Source organism: Triticum aestivum, chromosome 4A (assembly GCF_018294505.1).
Source record: "Triticum aestivum cultivar Chinese Spring chromosome 4A, IWGSC CS RefSeq v2.1, whole genome shotgun sequence".
Lineage (NCBI taxonomy): Eukaryota > Viridiplantae > Streptophyta > Magnoliopsida > Poales > Poaceae > Triticum > Triticum aestivum.
In genome coordinates, this window is record NC_057803.1 from 506,551,719 (window position 1) to 506,573,939 (window position 22,221).

At 42.6% G+C, this 22,221-nt stretch overlaps 1 protein-coding gene and 1 long non-coding RNA gene across 16 annotated transcripts in view; one reads left to right on the forward strand and one right to left on the reverse strand.

Annotated features, from left to right (window-relative positions):
• LOC123086619 (uncharacterized) overlaps nucleotides 1-15,640 on the reverse strand; it is a 19,369-nt gene extending 3,729 nt beyond the window's left edge. Inside the window, exons 1-6 of one of the 15 annotated variants that reach the window (XR_006441008.1) lie at nucleotides 15,066-15,620; nucleotides 14,944-15,009; nucleotides 13,381-13,419; nucleotides 12,764-13,284; nucleotides 12,467-12,608; nucleotides 12,288-12,363 (exon numbers count right to left, since the gene is read on the reverse strand). This is a non-coding gene — a long non-coding RNA (uncharacterized lncRNA). Of the gene's footprint in view, nucleotides 1-12,287; nucleotides 12,364-12,466; nucleotides 12,609-12,763; nucleotides 13,285-13,380 lie in introns of all 15 variants that reach the window. The other 14 variants (XR_006441004.1, XR_006441000.1, XR_006441013.1 and 11 more) reach the window with 14 other exon arrangements.
• A 571-nt stretch (nucleotides 15,641-16,211) lies between these two features.
• Nucleotides 16,212-17,262, forward strand: LOC123082151 (uncharacterized). The gene is made up of 3 exons (XM_044504552.1): nucleotides 16,212-16,447; nucleotides 16,543-16,605; nucleotides 16,715-17,262. Exons 1-3 carry the CDS (start codon nucleotides 16,358-16,360, stop codon nucleotides 16,898-16,900), a joined length of 339 nt encoding a protein of 112 aa, XP_044360487.1. The 5' UTR covers nucleotides 16,212-16,357; the 3' UTR covers nucleotides 16,901-17,262.
• The last annotated feature ends 4,959 nt before the right edge of the window (nucleotides 17,263-22,221 follow it).

Sequence of the window (22,221 nt, forward strand, 5' to 3'; positions counted from 1 at the left end):
AATAATAATACTTTTATTATTGCCTCTAGGGCATATTTCCAACAGTCTCCCACTTGCACTAGAGTCAATAATCTAGTTCACATCGCCATGTGATTAACACTCACAGGTCACATCGCCATGTGACTAATACCCAAGAGTTTACTAGAGTCAGTAGTCTAGTTCACATCACTATGTGATTAACACTCAATGAGTTTTATGTTTGATCATGTTGCTTGTGAGAGAGGTTTTAGTCAATGGGTCTGAACCTTTCAGATCCGTGTGTGCTTTACAAATCTTTATGTCATCTCCTAGATGCAGCTACCACGCTCTATTTGGAGCTATTCCAAATAACTGTTCTACTTGCAACTATTCTAAATTGTTGCTCCATTATATGTATCCGGTCTCTCTACTTAGAGCTATCTGGATAGGTGTCAAGCTTGCATCGTCGTAACCTTTATGACGAACTCTTTTACCACCTCCATAATCGAGAAAATTCCTTAGTCCACTAGTTACTAAGGATAACTTTGACCGCTGTCCTATGATCCATTCTTGGATCACTCTTGTACCCCTTGACTAACTCATGGCAAGGCACACTTTCGGTGCGGTACACAGCACGACATACTGTAGAGCCTACGTCTAAAGCATAGGGGACGACCTTCGTCCTTTCTCTCTATTCTGCCGTGGTCAAGCTTTAAGTCTTAACTTCGTACCTTACAATTCAGGCAAGAACTTCTTCTTTGACTGATCCATCTTGAACACCTTCAAGATCATGTCAAGGTATGTGCTCATTTGAAAGTATTATTAAGCATTTTGATCTATCCTTATAGATCTTGATGCTCAATGTTCAAGTAGCTTAATCCAGGCTTTCCATTGAAAAACACCTTTCAAATAACCCTATATGCTTTCTAGAAATTCTACATCATTTCTGATCAACATATATGTCAACAACATATACTTATCAGAAATTCTATAGTGCTCCCACTCACTTCTTTGGAAATACAAGTTTCTCATGAACTTTGTATAGACCCAAAATCTTTGATCATCTTATCAAAGCGTACATTCCAACTCCGAGATGCTCACTTCAGTCCTTAGAAGGATTGCTGGAGCTTTGCATACTTATTAGCATCTTTCGGGATTGACAAAACCTTCCGGTTGTATCACATACAACCTTTCCTTCCGAAAACTAGTAAGGAAACTTGTCTTGACATCCATCTGCCAGATTTCATAAATGCAGCTAATGCTAACATGATTCCGACGGACTTTAAGCATCGCTACGGATGAGAAAAACTCATCGTAGTCAACTCCTTGAACTTGTGAAAAACTTTTCGCCACAAGTCGAGCTTCATGGACGGTGACTTTATCGTCCACGTTCGTCTTCTTCTTAAAGATCCATTTATCTCAATGGCTTGCCGGTCATCGGGCAAGTCCACCAAAGTCCATGCTTTGTTCTGATACATGGATCCTATCTCGGATTTCATGGCTTCTAACCATTTGTTGGAATTTGGGCCCACCGTCGCTTCTCCATAGCTCGTAGGTTCATTGTTGTTTAGCAACATGACCTTCAAGACAGGATTACGTACCACTCTGAAGTAGTACGCATCCTTGTCATCCTACGAGGTTTGGGAGTGACTTGATCCGAAGTTTCATGATCAATATCATAAGCTTCCACTTCAATTGGTGTAGGTGCCACAGGAACAATTCCCTGTGCCCTGTCACACACTAGTTGAAGAGACGGTTCAATAACCTCATCAAGTCTCCACCATCCTCCCACTCAATTCTTTCGAGAGAAACTTTTCCTCGAGAAAGGACCCGATTCTAGAAACAATCCATATTGCTTTCGGATCTAAATTAGGAGGTATACCCAACTGTTTTGGGTTTCCTATGAAGATGCATTTTATCCGCTTTGGGTTCGAGCTTATCAACCTGAAACTTTTCCATATAAGCGTCGCAGCCCCAAACTTTTAAGAAACGACAACTTAGGTTTCTCTAAACCATAATTCATACGGTGTCATCTCAACGGAATTATGTGGTGCCCTATTTAAAGTGAATGTGGTTGTCTCTAATGCCTAACCCATGAACGATAGTGGTAATTCGATAAGAGACATCATGGTACGCACCATATCCAATAGGGTGCAGTTATGATGTTCGGACACACCATCACATTATGGTGTTCCAGGCGGTATTAATTGCGAAACAATTTCCACAATGTCTTAATTGTGTGCCAAAACTCGTAACTCAGATATTCATCTCTATGATCATATAATAGACATTTTATCCTCTTGTCACAATGATCTGCTACTTCACTCTGAAATTACTTGAACCATTCAATAATTCAGACTTGTGTTTCATCAAGTAAATATACTCAACATTTACTCGAATCATCTGTGAAGTAAGATCATAACGATATTCACTGCATGCCTCAGCACTCATTGGATTGGACACATCAAAATGTGTTACTTCCAACAAGTTGCTATCTTGTTCCATCTTACTGAAACCGAGGCTTTTCAGTCATCTTGCCCATGTGGTATGATTTGCATATCTCAAGTAATTCAAAATCAAGTGAGTTCAAACGGTCCATTTGCATGGAGTTTCTTCATGCATATATACCAATAGACATGGTTCGCATGTCTCAAACTTTTCAAAAACGAGTGAGTCCAAAGATCCATCAACATGGAGCTTCTTCATGTGTTTTATACCAATATGACTTACACAGCAGTGCCACAAGTAGGTGGTACTATCATTACTATCTTTTGGCATGAACATGTGTATTACTACGATCGAGATTTAATAAACCATTCATTTTAGGTGTAAGACCATTGAAGGTATTATTCAAATAAACAGAGTAACCATTATTCTCCTTAAATGAATAACCGTATTGCGATAGACGTAATCCAATCATGTCTATGCTCAACGCAAACACCAAATAACAATTATTTAGGTTTAACACCAATCTCTTTGGTAGAGGGAGCGTGCGATGCTTGATCATATCAAGCTTGGAAAAACTTCCAACACATATCGTCAGCTCACCTTTAGCTAGTCTCCGTTTATTCCGTAGCCTTTATTTCGAGTTACTAACACTTAGCAACCAAACCGGTATCTAATACCCTGGTGCTACTAGGAGTACTAGTAAAGTACACATTAACATAATGTATATCCAATATACTTCTATCGACCTTGCCAGCCTTCTTATCTACCAAGCATATAGGGTAATCTTGCTCCAGTGGTTGTTCCCCTTATTACAGAAGCACTTAGTCTCGGGTTTGGGTTCAACCTCGGGTTTCTTCATTGGTGCAGCAGCTGATTTGCCGTTTCATGAAGTATCCCTTCTTTCCCTTGCCCTTCTTGAAACTAGTGGTTTCATCAACCATCAACAATTGATGCTCCTTCTTGATTTCTACTTTCGCGACGTCAAACAACGCGAATACCTCAAGGATCATCATCTCTATCCTTGATATGTTATAGTTCATCACGAAGCTCTAGCAGCTTGGTGGCAATGACTTTGGGGAAACATCACTATCTCATCTGGAAGATCAACTCCCACTCGATTCAAGTGATTGTTGTGCTCAGACAATCTGAGCACAAGCTCAACGATTGAGCTTTTCTCCCTTAGTTTGCAGGCTAAGAAAATCGTCGGAGGTCTTATACCTCTTGACGTGGGCACGAGCCTGAAATCCCAATTTCAGCCCTCGAAACATCTCATATGTTCCGCGACGTTTCGAAAACGTCTTTGGTGCCTCTACTTAAACCATTTAATTGAACTATCGCGTAGTTATCAAAACGTGTATGTCCGATGTTCGCAACATCGACAAACGACGTTGGGGTTCAGCACACTGAGCGGTGCATTAAGGACATAAGCTTTCTACTGATCGCATAATCGCTACTATCAACTTTCAACTATATTTTCTCTAGGAACATATCTAAACAGTGGAACTAAAGCGCGAGCTTACGACATAATTTGCAAAAGGTCTTTTGACTATGTTCAGGATAATTAAGTTCATCTTATGAACTCCCACTCAGATAGACATCCCTCTGGTCATCTAAGTGATCACATGATCCGAGTCAACTAGGCCGTGTCCGATCATCACGTGAGACGGACTAGTCATCATCGGTGAACATCTTCATGTTGATCGTATCTACTATACGACTCATGCTCGACCTTTCGGTCTCCGTGTTCCGAGGCCATGTCTGCACATGCTAGGCTCGTCAAGTTAACCCTAAGTGTATTGCTGTGTAAAACTGTCTTACACCCGTTGTATGTGAACGTAAGAATCCATCACACCCGATCATCACGTGGTGCTTAGAAGCGACGAACTGTAGCAACGGTGCACAGTTAGGGGAGAACACTTCTTGAAATTTTGTAAGGGATCATCTTATTTACTACCGTCGTTCTAAGCAAACAAGATGCATAAACATGATAAACATCACATGCAATCAAATATAGTAGTGACATGATATGGCCAATATCATATAGCTCCTTTGATCTTCATCTTCGGGGCTCCATGATCATCTTGTCACCGGCTTGACACCATGATCTCCATCATCATGATCTCCATCATCGTGTCTTCATGAAGTTGTCACGCCAACGACTACTTCTACTTCTATGGCTAACGCGTTTAGCAATAAAGTAAAGTAAGTTACATGGCGTTCTTCAATGACACGCAGGTCATACAATAAATAAAGACAACTCCTATGGCTCCTGCCGGTTGTCATACTCATCGACATGCAAGTCGTGAATCCTATTACAAGAACATGATCAATCTCATACATCACATATATCATTCATCACATCCTTTTGGCCATATCACATCACATAGCATACCCTGCAAAAACAAGTTAGACGTCCTCTAATTGTTGTTTGCATGTTTTACGTGGCTGCTATGGGTTTCTAGCAAGAACGTTTCTTACCTACGCAAAACCACAACGTGATATGCCAATTGCTATTTACCCTTCATAAGGACCCTTTTCATCGAATCCGTTCCGACTAAAGTGGGAGAGACTGGCACCCGCTAGCCACCTTATGCACGAAGTGCATGTCAATCGGTGGAACCTGTCTCACGTAAGAGTACGTGTAAGGTCGGTCCGGGCCGCTTCATCCCACAATACCGTCGAAACAAGATTGGACTAGTAACGGTAAGCATATTGAACAACATCAACGCCCACAACTACTTTGTGTTCTACTCGTGCAAAGAATCTACGCAATAGACCTAGCTCATGATGCCACTGTTGGGGAACGTAGCAGAAATTCAAAAAAATTCCTACGTAACACCAAGATCTATCTATGGAGAGACCAGCAACGAGTAGAAAGGGGAGTGCATCTACATACCCTTGTAGATCGCTAAGCGGAAGCGTTCAAGTGAACGGGGTTGATGGAGTCGTACTCGTCGTGATTCAGATCACCGATGATCCTAGTGCCGAACGGACAGCACCTCCGCGTTCAACACACGTACAGCTCGACGATGTCTCCCACGCCTTGATCCAGCAAGGAGAGAGGGAGAGGTTGAGGAAGACTCCATCCAGCAGCAGCACAACGGCGTGGTGGTGATGGAGGAGCGTGGCAATCCTGCAGGGCTTCGCCAAGCACCTACGGGAGAGGAGGAGGTGTCACGGGAGGGAGGGAGGCGCCAAGGGCTCAGGTATGGATGCCCTTAACTTCGTACCTTACAACTCAGGCAAGAACTCCTTTTTTGACTGATCCATCTTGAACACCTTCAAGATCACGTCAAGGCATGTGCTCATTTGAAAGTACCATTAAGCGTTTTGATCTATCCTTATAGATCTTGATGCTCAATGTTCAAGTAGCTTAATCCAGGTTTTCCATTGAAAACACTTTCCAAATAACCCTATATGCTTTCCAGAAATTCTACGTCATTTCTGATCATTAATATGTCAACAACATATACTCATCAGAAATTCTATAGTGCTCCCACTCACTTCTTTGGAAATACAAGTTTCTCATAAACTTTGTATACACCCTAAATCTTTGATCATCATCAAAGCATACATTCCAACTCCGAGATGCTCACTCCAGTCCTCAGAAGGATTGCTGGAGCTTTGCATACTTATTAGCATATTTCAGGATAGACAAAACCTTCCGGTTGTATCACATACAACCTTTCCTCAAGAATCGTCGAGGAAACAATGTTTTGACATCCTATCTGCAAGATTTCATAAATAATGCAGTAATTGCTAATATAATTCCAACATACTCTTAGCATCGCTACGAGTGAGAAAGTCTCATCGTAGTCAACTCCTTGAACTTGTCGAAAAACATCTCAACGACAAGTCGACCTTTCTCAATGGTGACACTTACCATCATTGTCTGTCTTCCTTTCAAAATCCATATGTACCTAACAGCCTTATGACCATCAAGTAGTTCTTCCAAAGTCTACACTTTGTTTTCATACATGGATCCTCTCTCGGGTTTTATGGCCTTGAGCCATTTATCGGAATCCAGGCCCACCATCGCTTCTCCATAGCTCGTAGGTTCATTGTTGTCTAGCAACATGACTTCCAAGACAGGATTACTGTACCACTCTGAAGTAGTACGTATCCTTGTCACCCTACGAGGTTTGGGAGTGACTTGATCTGAAGTTTCATGATCACTATCATAAGCTTCTACTTCAATTGGTGTAGGTGCCACAGGAACAACTTCCTGTGCCCTGCTACACACTGGTTGAAGTGATGGTTCAGTAACCTCATCAAGTCTCCACCATCCTCCCACTCAATTCTTTCGAGAGAAACCTTTCCTCGAGAAAGGACCCAATTCTAGAAACAATTCATATTGCCTTCGGATCTGAATTAGGAGGTATACCCAACTGTTTTGGGTGTCCTATGAAGATGTACTTTATCCGCTTTGGGTTCGAGCTTAATCCTGAAACTTTTTCACATAAGCGTCGCAGCCCCAAACCTTTAAGAAATGACAACTTAGGTTTCTCTAAACCATAATTCATACGGTGTCATCTCATCGGAATTACGTGGTGCCCTATTTAAAGTGAATGTGGTTGTCTTTAATGCCTAACCCATAAACTATCCTGGCAGTTCGATAAGAGACATCATGGTATGCATCATATCCAATAGGGTGCAACTATGATGTTCGGACACACCATCACACTATGGTGTTCCAGGCGGTATTAATTGTGAAACAATTTCCACAATGTCTTAATTGTGTGCCAAAACTCGTAACTCAGATACTCATCTCTATGATCATATCATAGACATTTTATCCTCTTGTCACAATCTTCTACTTCACTCTGAAATTACTTGAACCATTCAATAATTCAGACTTGTGTTTCATCAAGTAAATATTCTCAACATCTACTCGAATCATCTGTGAAGTAAGAACATAACGATATTCACTGCATGCCTCAGCACTCATTGGACTGCACGCATCAAAATGTGTTGCTTCCAACAAGTTGCTATCTTGTTACATCTTACTGAAAACGAGGCTTTTCAGTCATCTTGCCCATGTGGTATGATTTGCATGTCCCAAGTGATTCAAAATCAAGTGAGTCAAAACGGTCCATTTGCATGGAGTTTCTTCATGCATATACACCAATAGACATGGTTCGCATGTCTCAAACTTTTCAAAAACGAGTGAGCCCAAAGATCCATCAATATGGAGCTTCTTCATGCGTTTTATACCGATATGACTTACGTGGCAGTGCCACAAGTAGGTGGTTCTATCATTACTATCTTTTGGCATGAACATGTGTATCACTACGATCGAGATTTAATAAACCATTCATTTTAGGTGTAAGACCATTGAAGGTATTATTCAAATAAACAGAGTAACGATTATTCTCCTTAAATGAATAACCGTATTGCGATAGACGTAATCCAATCATGTCTATGCTCAACGCAAACACCAAACAACAATTATTTAGGTTTAACACCAATCTCTTTGGTAGAGGGAGCGTGCGATGCTTGATCATATGAAGCTTGGAAAAACTTCCAACACATATCGTCAGCTCACCTTTAGCTAGTCTCCGTTTATTCCGTAGCCTTTTGTTTCGAGTTACTAACACTTAGCAACCGAACCGGTATCTAATACCCTGGTGCTACTAGGAGTACTAGCAAAGTACACATTAACACAATGTATATCCAATATACTTCTATCGACCTTGCCAGCCTTCTTATCTACCAAGTATCTAGGGTAATTCTGCTCTAGTGGTTGTTCCCCTTATTACAGAAGCACTTAGTCTCGGGTTTGGGTTTTACCTTGGGTTTCTTCACTAGAGCAGCAGCTGATTTGCCGTTTCATGAAGTATCCCTTCTTGCCCTTGCCCTTCTTGAAACTAGTGGTTTCACCAACCATCAACAATTGATGCTCCTTTTTGATTCCTACTTTCGCGGTGTCAAACATCGCGAATACCTCAAGGATCATCATATCTATCCCTGATATGTTATAGTTCATCACGAAGCTCTAACAGCTTGGTGGCAATGACTTTGGAGAACCATCACTGTCTTATCTGGAAGATCAACTCCCACTCGATTCAAATGATTGTTGTACTCAGACAATCTGAGCACAAGCTCAACAATTGAGCTTTTCTCCTTAGTTTGCAGGTTAAGAAAGTCATCGGAGGTCTTATACCTCTTGACATGGGCACGAGCCTGAAATCCCAATTTCAGCCCTCAAAACATCTCATATGTTTCGCGATGTTTCAAAAACGTCTTTGGTGCCTCAACTCTAAACCGTTTAACTGAACTATCACGTAGTTATCAAAACATGTATGTCAGATGTTCGCAACAACCACAGACAACGTTCGAGGTTCAGCACACTGAGCGGTGCATTAAGGACATAAGCCTTCTATGAAGCAATGAGGACAATCCTCAGTTTACGGACCTAGTCCGCATAATTGCTACTATCAACTTTCAACTAATTTTTCTCTAGGAACATATCTAAACAGTAGAACTATAGCGTGAGCTACGACATAATTTGCAAACACCTTTTGACTATCTTCAGGATAATTAAGTTCATCTTATGAACTCCCACTCAGATAGACATCCCTCTAGTCATCTAAGTGATTACATGATCCGAGTCAAACTAGGCCGTGTCCGATCATCACGTGAGACGGACTAGTCATCATCGGTGAACATCTTCATGTTGATCGTATCTTCTATACGACTCATGTTCGACCTTTCGGTCTCCGTGTTCCGAGGCCATGTCTGTACATGCTAGGCTCGTCAAGTTAACCCTAAGTGTTTCGCGTGTGTAAATCTGTCTTACACCCGTTGTATGTGAACGTTAGAATCTAACACCCGATCATCACGTGGTGCTTCGAAACACGAACTGTCGCAACGGTGCACAGTTAGGGGAGAACACTTCTTGAAATTGTTGTAAGGGATCATCTTATTTACTACCGTCGTTCTAAGCAAATAAGATGTATAAACATGATAAACATCACATGCAATCAAATAGTGACATGATATGGCCAATATCATTTTGCTCCTTTTGATCTTCATCTTCGGGGCTCCATGATCATCATCGTCACCGGCATGACACCATGATCTCCATCATCATGATCTCCATCATCGTGTCTTCATGAAGTTGTCACGCCAACGACTACTTCTACTTCTATGGCTAACGCGTTTAGCAATAAAGTAAAGTAAGTTACATGGCGTTCTTCAATGACACGCAGGTCATACAAAAAATAAAGACAACTCCTATGGCTCCTGCCGGTTGTCATACTCATCGACATGCAAGTCGTGAATCCTATTACAAGAACATGATCAATCTCATACATCACATATATATCATTCATCACATCCTTTTGGCCATATCACATCACATGACATACCCTGCAAAAACAAGTTAGACGTCCTCTAATTGTTGTTTGCATGTTTTACGTGGCTGCTATGGGTTTCTAGCAAGAACGTTTCTTACCTACGCAAAACCACAACGTGATATGCCAATTGCTATTTACCCTTCATAAGGACCCTTTTCATCGAATCCGTTCCGACTAAAGTGGGAGAGACTGGCACCCGCTAGCCACCTTATGCACCAAGTGCATGTCAATCGGTGGAACCTGTCTCACGTAAGAGTACGTGTAAGGTCGGTCCGGGCCGCTTCATCCCACAATACCGTCGAAACAAGATTGGACTAGTAACGGTAAGCATATTGAACAACATCAACGCCCACAACTACTTTGTGTTCTATTCGTGCAAAGAATCTACGCAATAGACCTAGCTCATGATGCCACTGTTGGGGAACGTAGCAGAAATTCAAAAATTTTCTTACGTAACACCAAGATCTATCTATGGAGAGACCAGCAACGAGTAGAAAGGGAGGAGAGTTTGCATCTACATACCCTTGTAGATCGCTAAGCGGAAGCGTTCAAGTGAACGGGGTTGATGGAGTCGTACTCGTCGTGATTCAGATCACCGATGATCAAGTGCCGAACGGACGGCACCTCCGCGTTCAACACATGTACAGCCCGGTGACGTCTCCCACGCCTTGATCCAGCAAGGATAGAGGGAGAGGTTGAGGAAGACTCCATCCAACAGCAGCACAACGGCGTGGTGGTGATGGAGGAGCGTGGCAATCCCGCAGGGCTTCGCCAAGCACCATGGGAGAAGAGGAGGAGGAGAGACAGGGCTGCACCAACGAGAGGAGAAGTTCTCATGTGTTATGGGCAGCCCCAGGCCTCTATTTATATAGGGGAGAAGGGGGCTGCGCCCCCTTTAGGGTTTCCCACCCCAAGGGGTGCGGCCAGCCCTAGATGGCAAAGGGGGCGGCGGCCAGGAGGGGGAGAGAGGGGAGGCGCCCACTAGGTGGGCCTTAAGGCCCATCTGGACTAGGGTTTGCCCCCTCCCACTCTCCCTTGCGCCTTGGCCCCTTGTGGGGGGCGCACCAGCCCACCTAGGGGCTGGTCCCCTCCCACACATGGCCCACGCAGCCTTCTGGGGCAGGTGGCCCCACTTGGTGGACCCCCGGGACCCTCCCGGTGGTCCCGGTACAATACCGATATCGCCCGAAACTTTTCCGGTGACCAAAACAGGACTTCCCATATATAAATCTTTACCTCCGGACCATTCCGGAACTCCTCGTGACGTCCGGGATCTCATCCGAGACTCCGAACAACATTCGGTAACCACATACAAGCTTCCTTTATAACCCTAGCGTCATCGAACCTTAAGTGTGTAGACCCTACGGGTTCGGGAGACATGCAGACATGACCGAGACGTTCTCCGGTCAATAACCAACAGCGGGATCTGGATACCCATGATGGCTCCCACATGTTCCACGATGATCTCATCGGATGAACCACGATGTCAAGGACTTAATCAATCCCGTATTCAATTCCCTTTGTCTATCGGTATTTTACTTGCCCGAGATTCGATCGTCGGTATCCAATACCTTGTTCAATCTCGTTACCGGCAAGTCACTTTACTCGTTCCATAACACATCATCCCGTGATCAACTCCTTGGTCACATTGCGCATATGATGATGTCCTACCGAGTGGGCCCGGAGATACCTCTCCGTTTACACGGAGTGACAAATCCCAGTCTCGATTCGTGCCAACCCAACAGACACTTTCGGAGATACCTGTAATGCACCTTTATAGCCACCCAGTTACGTTGTGACGTTTGGTACACCCAAAGCATTCCTACGATATCCGGGAGTTGCACAATCTCATGGTCTAAGGAAAAGATACTTGACATTGGCAAAGCTCTAGCAAATGAACTACACGATCTTTTGTGCTAGTCTTAGGATTGGGTCTTGTCCATCACATCATTCTCCTAATGATGTGATCCCGTTATCAACGACATCCAATGTCCATAGCCAGGAAACCATGACTATCTGTTGATCACAACGAGCTAGTCAACTAGAGGCTCACTAGGGACATATTGTGGTCTATGTATTCACACGTGTATTACGATTTCCGGATAATACAGTTATAGCATGAATAAAAGACAATTATCATGAACAAGGAAATATAATAATAATACTTTTATTATTGCCTCTAGGGCATATTTCCAACAAAACACTGCAACGACAAACTGGCTCTTTGTAATGAAGGATACGTACCACTGTAATGGGTATACAGGAAAAGAAAGGAACATTCTATCTGTTGAGAATGAAGAAATTCACAATTACTAACTATTTTCTTATAAAAACTTAACCACAAGGCAACATATCAAAATTTAAAGCTTCAGTCAAATTGCAAATCCATGATTACAGAAGAAAAATAGTAGTACTAATACTATAAAGCAGCCAAAAAATGATATTGAAGTGGACTTTCTGATGCCAATGTAAAGCATTGCATGCTATTTAGACAGAACACAGACATGACACTGCAGATGATACCTTGGCACAGTCTCCAAGCTAGGTCATGATACTATGAGCAGCTTCAAACATCTCACCAAGTGTCTGTCAGGGTGACCTATCCAGAATTGAAAAAAAAAAGAAACAAAAAGAAGATGGTTCTGTTCAAGGTGTACATGTTAGATGAAGAAACAAAAGCTTCAATGGATAAGGCATTGCACCTTAGTCGCATAGCATGATGCACCAAAAAGTTCTAAGCCATCAGCAATGACTCCCCTCTCCTTTAATCTTGGCTATGTCAGAAGTAAGCTGTACACAATCACAAGAGGCGACCAGCAGCAACGCACTTAAACCCGAATGAAGCTATATCAAGAAACAAATATAAAAAATGAGAAGCAACAACAGTAGCTCAAGAAATATAAATAAAAACAACTCTATAGACAGAAGCCCGGTTGGTGTTGAAGCACCCAAAGGAAATTTTACTTAGATGTAACCACATCAGGTAAGAAGAAAATTACCTCGCACTCTATTGAATCAAAGTGTAGTATTGAATTATCCTCACTGAAGAAGCCAAGTCCTCCATCTGGACAAGGGCCTGCAGTAACAGCAACACCTAAACTAAATATGCGGCTGTCTTGTCCGGTCAGATCCTAGTTTGCACCATTGTCATGGAATAAATTGACATCAAACATTACAGAGAAGCGATAATTTACATGCATTAAGAAAAGTCATTGTTGATTTTATCATGCAGTGTGGTAGTATATTCAGAGCAATGAGGCCAGCAACATCATAAATACGGAGTACTAACCAAAATTCACATGAAAGCAATTGCCATGGGATTTCTAACAAGTGAGTATATGTCTGGAGAGTCAGAAGCATGGGCCAGCGACACCATAGAGTCAGTAGCATGGGGAAGGATGCCCAACACATGACTGAAGAACAAAGTGCAAGGAAGAAAGACGAACAGACTAACAGATGACTGGATCAGCTACCCATGTTGATGTCGCTTCATCGACGGCAAGCAACTGCATGTCTTCGACTGTAGCATTTGCACATAAATCACGCATTGATCTAGGACAATCACTTCACATCCATTTAAAATTAAACATGATTAATCAAGGATCAAGCCACTCACCTTGCGGCTAGAATCCACCAGCACCATCTCTCCAGGTTACTGCACATGAAGAATTAATCACTTCCCCAAAGTGAGAATTTCTGCATACCTTATACACGAGGCTCCTAACATTTCGGTAAAAAAAACAACAACTATATATGGCATATAATGCTAGTTGGGAGAGAATTATACCAACATATGTTGCTGAAAGGTTTATTTACCTTTCACATAGGTCGTAGTAATAGTGCAACAGTACAATGGTCATATGTGAAATGCCCAAATCTCAAAAGAGAATATATTTGTTTTGTTCATGAATCAAATAACCATACATGTTTTAAATGTATTAAAACCATTACTACTGTCCAGAAAGAACCTTGTGAACCGATCTATAAGTCCAGCTGGTGCAGTAATTGACTAATTTTCAGAGCACACTTGTCAGTAGGCACACCAACTTCTGCCAAAATAGAAAATCTCTTGAATCGTGTACTTTTGAAAGCATGCTTGGCAGTAGCCATACCTCGTTAATTCTCCAATATCTAATAATCGTTTTGCAAACAGAAATATCAATAGAAAAAACAAAAAAAATCAACAAATCATGAGATAATAAAAGGTTATGATAAAAAAAATGAGAACCAATTCATAACATGAATTCATGAAAACTCCACCATTTAGCTACAACACGAAATTCAAAAACATCTTCACTGTTGTGTCCCTGATAAAAATCAGGAATAAATTTCATTAGGTCACAAGATCAAGGTGAGAAGAAACAGTCCTTTTGAAAATTCTAATCCCGGAAATAAAGACCACCTACTTGGTGCATCCATCACTTCCCAGTCCGACAAAATCAACTACAACTTCATACAAAATAGGTTTCTTCACAGAAAGAATCTTCCCTCCGCCCTTGTGTGGACACACGAGAGAAGTTTACAAGCTCATGCGAGCACACATTCAAATTATGTAAAACTAATTTTAGTATTGTATGGATAAAACGGAAAACTTTTGACAAATAACCTAACTCTCAAATCTGCACTGCTCGTCTGGAGACGCAATGATTCAGCATAAGTTTTTTTTATCCACAACCGGACAAGAAAAGGTGAAAAAGAACTCCAAAATTTCGGTAATTGGTTACAGTTTTCCATTAAAAGCTGAAAACTTGATAAGGGTATTATTCAGAAGGGTAAACATAGCAGTCAGACATCAGTTCTGTAGAAGCTCAAAAGAGTGAGAGGAAGACTAAAAAACACATGTGAGTAGAGAAGCGAAGACAATGGAATTGTTTGGAAATGAGGACAATACCTGAAGCAAAAAATGATGGTACAATAGGTGGCACCAAAATGGCTTAAGAAGTATGGAACATTATCATGTTGGTCTCAAATATGCAGATTAGAGATGTATAATACTCTAAATATCCGGATGCTTTATAATATAAAGCGGGGGTAAACCCTTTATCAGAATACTCTAAATATAGTTGAACATATCTGTCGGGTAGAAAATTCAGAGAACATGGTAATCCCTTACTCAAATGTAACATTGCACGTGTGATTAGTTGAAAGTATCTCTTATACCAAGGAAGGATATCTGCACCTTATGTCTTCAGGCTAACTTATGACTGGTTGAGATATCTCTTATGAGGAATCATTCTGGAGAAGCCTGCAACATAAGCGTTATGCCAGTACCACCAGCGAACTGAAGTCATAGAAATCAACCTTAGTTCGTAGATTTGATTTGGCAGGCGAGGCAGAGCTGGTCGCCAGGGCGGAGATCGCCACAGCGGGCGTCGTCGACGGCGGGGGACATGGCGGCCAAGATGCAAAAGGATTGCTCGATTGACCGCACGGCTGGTCCTGCCCTTGCACGACTGCTCCTGCCGCCTCCCCTTGCGCGTGCAGGTCGGCATCGATTGTGCCCTCGCCGGCGGGCTGCGGCGAACGGGCGCAGCGCTGCCGGAGGAGCGGAGGCAGCCCGGCGAGACTGTGCTGGGGAAGGCGTGGCCGGGCGCGCCTCTGCCGGAGGTCACCGCATCCAGCGCCAGGGATGGGTCGGCGCCGCCATCAGATGGGATCATCGGCGGCGGCAGTCCGCGGTCGCGTCCGTGGGGCAGCAGAGGATCTGCGGGGAGCGGCCGAGCGGGGGATCTGCGGGAGGCGTGGGTAGCAGAGGAGGAGTAGCGAAGGTCGTGGGTTCGTGCGGGCAGTTTTGTTCAGGACGAAGGAACGGGGAGGATTAGTCGTGCGGGTCCTTTTGCTTACTGCGTGATTAGTGGCTTGCTAGTATTAAACATAAAAAAACTACGGACCATTAGATGTTCATGATGGATGGTTGTGATTGTTTGGATCTGCCGCTCTCTTCCTTTTATAGTGGTAGTAGATGCGGTATATGTCTATATCACTCGACCCTCGGTACGTATATATGCAGCGAAAATATCATGCGAAATCAGCGCAGGAAAGGTGGCGTCCGGTGAAAAGGCTCTGCAGAAAGCGCAGAGTATCGCGAAGCAACGGGCGCGTCCCAGCCGCGGGCGTCGGCAGCGGCAGGATCACACGTCACGCAAACACGAGGTGGTAACCACATCGCCTCCTGCACCCGAGCGGAAGCCACGTGCCGGGCAGCTAGTGGCCGAGACCGGCCGCGCGCCATGCACCGACGCCGCATGCGGGTCGACGACTACGACACGGTGATGGCTCTCCACCCCCGTTTCTCCCGCGTGTCACATCACGACACCTCCACGACGTGTGCGCCTCAGCGGCCGACACGTGTGGAGTTCGTGCTTACTTTCTCTTCGTCCGGCCGACGCCTCATCACGCTATAAATAGCCAACAGCAGGGGAACTCCGTTCTCTCCTTCACCACGCACCGAGACCTACCACGGAAGCCGTACACATACACGCATTTTTCTCATCTGCAAGCAAGAGGCCGGCCCACGCGTTACACGTTTCGTACGTGATAGTGCTACATTCCGGTCGTCGCGCGCACAGCACGTCCGGCGAAGCTGATATCTGATGAGGCCCGACGCCGGCGTCGCGGGGAGCATGGCGTCCATGGAGTGGGAGCCCAAGGCGCTGTCCCTCCACGAGCTCAAGTACGCGAGGGTGAGGCACCGGCACCGAGGCTATCTCAGCTCTCCATCTTGCTCAATCTGTTAAGACCATTCTCTAAGATGTATTTCTATTATCCACTTGTGCAGGAGGCGGCGCTGTACGTCCTGAGAACGCACTCCTCGGAGGACGCCGTCCGAATCTTCACCGAGGTACGTATATAGACGGCCGGCTTTTGTTCATCGTCGATCGGCCGGCTTCTATCTCAACTTTGTGATCGACGAACCAGCTGGTATTTATGGAGCTTGCTGCGTGCTGCAGGGCCTCAAGCCGGTGCTGGGCGTCAGGAGGGACTCCATGGCCGACTCCGACGAGGAGGACGACCAGGGTGACGAGGACTACGACATGTTCAGTCCCTACGCGTTTCTTGACGATGACGGTGTCTACTGCCACCAGTATGGGCGCACCGCCGCCGAGGAACGAGATGTTGCTACCGCACCCTTCTAATTAGCTTTACACACCACCTATTAACTAGCTTAGATCACCTGTAAATATATATGATTTTTTTATAATATGTATACGATTTTTTGATAGAAGTGGTAGTTACTTTCTCCACATTCGAGAAAGCATTTTTCTACAGATTCGGAAAGGCATGTGATGTAGAACTATGAAGATTTTAGAGATCGAGACAGCGCGAATTTCTGAATACAGATTCTTATGAAAACGGTGTTATTTATTGATGATGTAAACTACTCCTATTTATAGATGGGGAATGAATAGAGATTTTTATGAGAACAGTGTTATTTATTGATGATGTAAACTATTCCTATTTATAGATGGGAAATGAATAGAGATTTTTATGAGAACAGTGTTATTTATTGATGATGTAAACTATTCCTATTTATAGATGGGAAATGAATAGAGATTTTTATGAGATCAGTGTTATTTATTGATGATGTAAATGCTCCTATTTATAGATGGGAAGTATGTTTTTGTCCATCAGGTTCCCAGAAGTATAGAGTTGATCCTAAAGGGCTTTTTAGACATTTTGCTCTACAAGTCTCAAAACAGGATAAGTTTGATGTAAAATCAGATTCTGAGCTTGTTGGCAGGGTTTGACAGATAAATAGGAAGAAATAGCAAAAAGAAAATCAGAAAAATAAAAAAATAAAAAAATCGTGACAACAAAGATGCTTTGGGTATTCTAGGTGAGTAAGTTTTTGTGTTCGAATAACATCCGAGAAGCTCCTAAAAAACAGTTTTGGCTTTTTTTGTCAATATTTGTTTTTTCTTGCTACAAACTCTTCGAATGTCAAAACACAAGAAATTTTTCTCGCACCTAGCACACCCAAGCATCGGTTGCCACAAAATTTTAGATGTTTTAAAATTTGTTTGCTATTTTTTTGAATTTACTGTTCATCAATCAAACATGGTCAACATGGTCAAACCCACTCTACATGCTTAAAATCTGGTTTTGAACTAAATTTATTTGGTTTTGAAACTTGAAGGACCAAATATCTAACGAAAATCTTGAGGGACCACATCTATGTTTTTAGGTAACTCGAGGAGCAAATATATTGCCAAAAGGCATGAGCGAACAAGCATCTTTTTTTTTCAAAGATCTAATTTATTCACAAACAATCATTTATTCGCAAACAATCAGAGTTTACAGGCTCTGGATACAACCAGGGAGAATGAGCACAAGTTCCCTCGATCCAGCGAACATATGAGCGGCCTCGTTAGCACTACGTCTTAAATGAATAAAAGAAACATCCAACTTTGTGATCAGAAGTATGACAATCAGGCTAAAAGATCAAGTTGTGGCACTAGCAGCGAAGTGGAGCATTCAACTTTGTGATCAGAGCACGAAGTCCTCATCCCGAGCAAAAGCAACAACACTTCATAAAGCTTCAGCAATTTTTGATATCGCCGAGCTCGAAGAAGAGGAGAAGACCGCATCCTCAACGTTCACACAAACAAGACCAATTGATGGTGGAGTCCGCTTCGGAACTGTACACCTTTTCTACAGCAAGCTATGCGCATGAAAGGTTTTGTTAAATTGTGATTCAAATTCTAGTATCGTATTGGACTAGACGTAGTACATACGGTGTGGGCCTTTTGCGTTGGTATCGACGCGTACGAGTACAACTCGTTTACTTGTCCTACAAGGACTCCTATGTGTTGCCCCTTATATATATCCCATGTAGTCGCATCTCAGACGGTCTGTCGTCTCGTGCTTGTAATACTCCTTCTTATAGTGATTGCACCTTCGTGCGTCCGTGGTTTTCTCCCGCAAAGGTTTTCATATAAAAATCCGTGTCTCTTTGTCTCGTTTATTCTCGTTATTATCTAACAAGTGGTATACAGAGCTGAGGTTTAGATACGAGTTTGAGACCGGAGATTAAGGTTCCAATGTGTGCGTAGCCGCACGCATCTCAGGCGATCCGTCAATTCAAAGCCGGATCGATTTTCAGTGTGCAGGATGCCGAGACCGACAGAATCTCTGTTCGTACGCACGCGTATAAATCGCTCTAAGTTACAGCCGTCTTGTCTGATCCGCTAGTTGTTGTTGCTGCGTACAAGCTCAAGTCCCCAAGCACGCACATCTATCCGAGTTCCGCTGCTGCCGCGCGCAACCTGAGGCTGCTTCCGACCGTGACGTGAAGACCGAATCAACACAGAGCAGTCAAAGTACTAGTACTACTCCACGTGACCTGCTAGTACTAGTTGAGTACTACTACTCACGAGGCCAAGCTGATCTAGAAGTCCAGATTTTCTTTTTTCTACAGTTTTTCAATTGCTACGGCCACCAGCGATTACCAGGTGCTATCTCTCTAGTTCTTTGTCCCGCAATATTAATTCTATTAAGAATTTTTCTATCGGTTTGTACTACTTTGTGTACATAGTTTTATCGACTCATGGCATCCATGAAGTATGGTCTTCCGCTGCTGGACCGTGACACAAGGTTTACCCTATGGCAAGTCAAGATGCGGGCGTTGTTGGCACAGTCTGACTATGATGAAGCACTGGATAGTTTTGGAAAGAACAGAATTCAGGACTGGACTGATGAGGAGAAAAGAATTGATTGTAAGGCTTTGTCACAAATTCAACTCCATTTATATAATAATATTTTGCAGGAAGTTTTGAGTGAGAAAACTGCCGCCGCTCTATGGTTAAAGCTGGAAGGGATTTGCATGACTAAAGATCTCACCAACAAGATGCATCTGAAGCAAAAATTATTCCAGCATAGGTTACCCGAGGGAGGTAATGTTTTGAATCATATTTCAGAATTTAAAGAGATCATATCTGATCTAGCTGCAATGGAGGTTAAGTATGAAGAGGAAGATACTACTTTAATGTTACTTTGTTCACTGCCAAGTTCTTATACCAATTTTAGAGACACCATATTATATAGTCGTGATACTCTCGCGCTTAATGAAGTTTATGAAGTTTTAAACTCTAAGGAGAAGATGAAATTAATGGTGCCTCATGATGGTTCGAGTTCATCCCAAGCTGAGGGATTTCTGTTCGTGGCAAGACAAAGGAGAAAAACTCCAATAATGGAAACAAAGGCAAAAGTAAGAACGGCTACAGGGGCCAGTCACAATCCAGAGACAAGAAATATTGCAGGTATTGCAAGAGAGACGGGCATGACATCTCTGAGTGTTTCAAGTTGCAGAACAAGGAAAAGAGAAAAGGTAACAAACAAGGTGAAAATTCTGCTAACGTTGCTCGTGATGATAGTTCCGATGATGCTCTTGTCGTTATTGCTGGATGTGCTGAGACCAATGATGAGTGGGTACTTGATACTGCATGTACTTTTCATATGTGTCCACATAGAGATTGGTTTAATACTTTTGATTCCACTACTTCTGCTGGTTCCGTTTTGGGTTTTGATAATTCACATGCAAGATTGAAGGCATAGGTTCTATTCGAATCAAGATGTTTGATGGCATAATCAGAACTTTGACAGATGTTCGGTATATTCTGAAGATGAAGAGAAATCTTATTTCTATGAGTGCCCTTGATGCAAAGGGATACAAGTATTCAGGTGGAGATAGTGTTTTGAAAGTCACCAAAGGTTCCCTTGTTGTGATGAAAGGTGACTTAAGTTCGACCAATGGTCTTTATTACCTTCGAGGTTCTACAGTTTCAGGTAACGCAACTCCAGTTGTTTCAAAGGATTCTGATTGTGATGCTGCTAACCTTTGGCATATGCGTCTTGGACATATGAGTGAACTTGGTTTAGCAAAGTTAAATAAGAGAGGTCTTCTTGATGGATATGAACCTGGTAAATTGAAATTTTGTGAGCATTGTATCTTCGGCAAGCACAAGAGGGTGAAGTTCAACACTTCGACTCATACAACCGAAGGTATTCTTGATTATGTGCATTCTGATTTATGGGGACCATCTCGCAGAAAGTCACTAGGTGGTGCTAGTTACATGCTGACTATAATTGATGATTATTCGAGAAAAGTATGGCCTTATTTCTTGAAGCATAAATATGAAGCATTCTCAGCTTTTAAGGAGTGGAAGATTATGATTGAGAGACAAACTGAAAGAAGGTAAAAATACTTCGCACTGATAATGGTATGGAATTCTATTCTAAGCAATTTAAGAATTATTGCAAGTCTGAAGGCATTGTCAGACATTACACTGTTCCTTATACTCCTCAACAAAACGGTGTTGCTGAGCGCATGAACAGGACCATTATTTCCAGAGCCCGTTGCATGTTGTCCAATGCAGGTTTGCATAGGCGTTTTTGGGCTGAGGCCGCTTCCACTGCTTGTTATCTCATTAACCGTTCACCATCTATTGCTCTTAATAAGAAAACTCCAATTGAGGTATGGTCTGGTTCACCTACTGATTATTCACAGTTGAGAGTTTTTGGTTGCACTGCTTATGCTCATGTTGATAATGGAAAATTGGAGCCTAGGGCTGTTAAGTGCATCTTTCTTGGTTATAAGTCTGGTGTTAAAGGTTTTAAATTATGGAATCCTGAAACCCAGAAGGTTGTTATTAGCAGAAATGTTATCTTTAATGAATCTGCTATGTTACATGATGTTTCATCTACTAATGTTCCTGTTGAGAGTGAACAGCAGCCTCCTATTCAGCAGCCTACTGTTCAGGTGGAGCATGTTATTGATTCAGGTGATACATCTCATAATGAAATTGTTGATGCACATGATGAACCCGTCGTTAATGATGATCATGTCACTCCCACTCCAAATCAGCCTATTGTTCCACCCAGTTGGAATCTTGCACGTGACAGAGTTAGACGGGGTAGTAATAAACTTGACAGGTTAATTGAAGAGTGCAATATTGTTTCTTTTGCTTTATCTGTTGCAGAAGAAATTGAAGGTAATGTTGAGCCTTCTTCATATTCCGAGGCTATTATTTCTAGTGATAGTAATAAGTGGATGATCGCTATGCATGATGAGATGGAATCACTTGAAAAGAATGGCACTTGGGATTTAGTAAGATTACCTAGAGAGAAGAAACCTATTCGTTGCAAGTGGGTTTTTAAGAGGAAAGAAGGTGTTTCTCCTAATGATGAGACAAGATATAGAGCAAGGTTAGTTGCTAAAGGTTACAGTCAGATTCCAGGTATTGACTATAACGAAGTCTTTTCTCCTGTTGTGAAGCATAGCTCTATTCGCACTTTACTCAGTATTGTTGCCATGCATGATCTTGAGCTTGAACAATTGGATGTTAAAACTGCATTTTTAGATGGAGAATTAGAAGAGGATATTTATATGGAACAACCTGAAGGTTTTGTTATTCCTGGAAAAGAAAAGCTTGTCTGTAAGTTAAAGAAATCTCTTTAT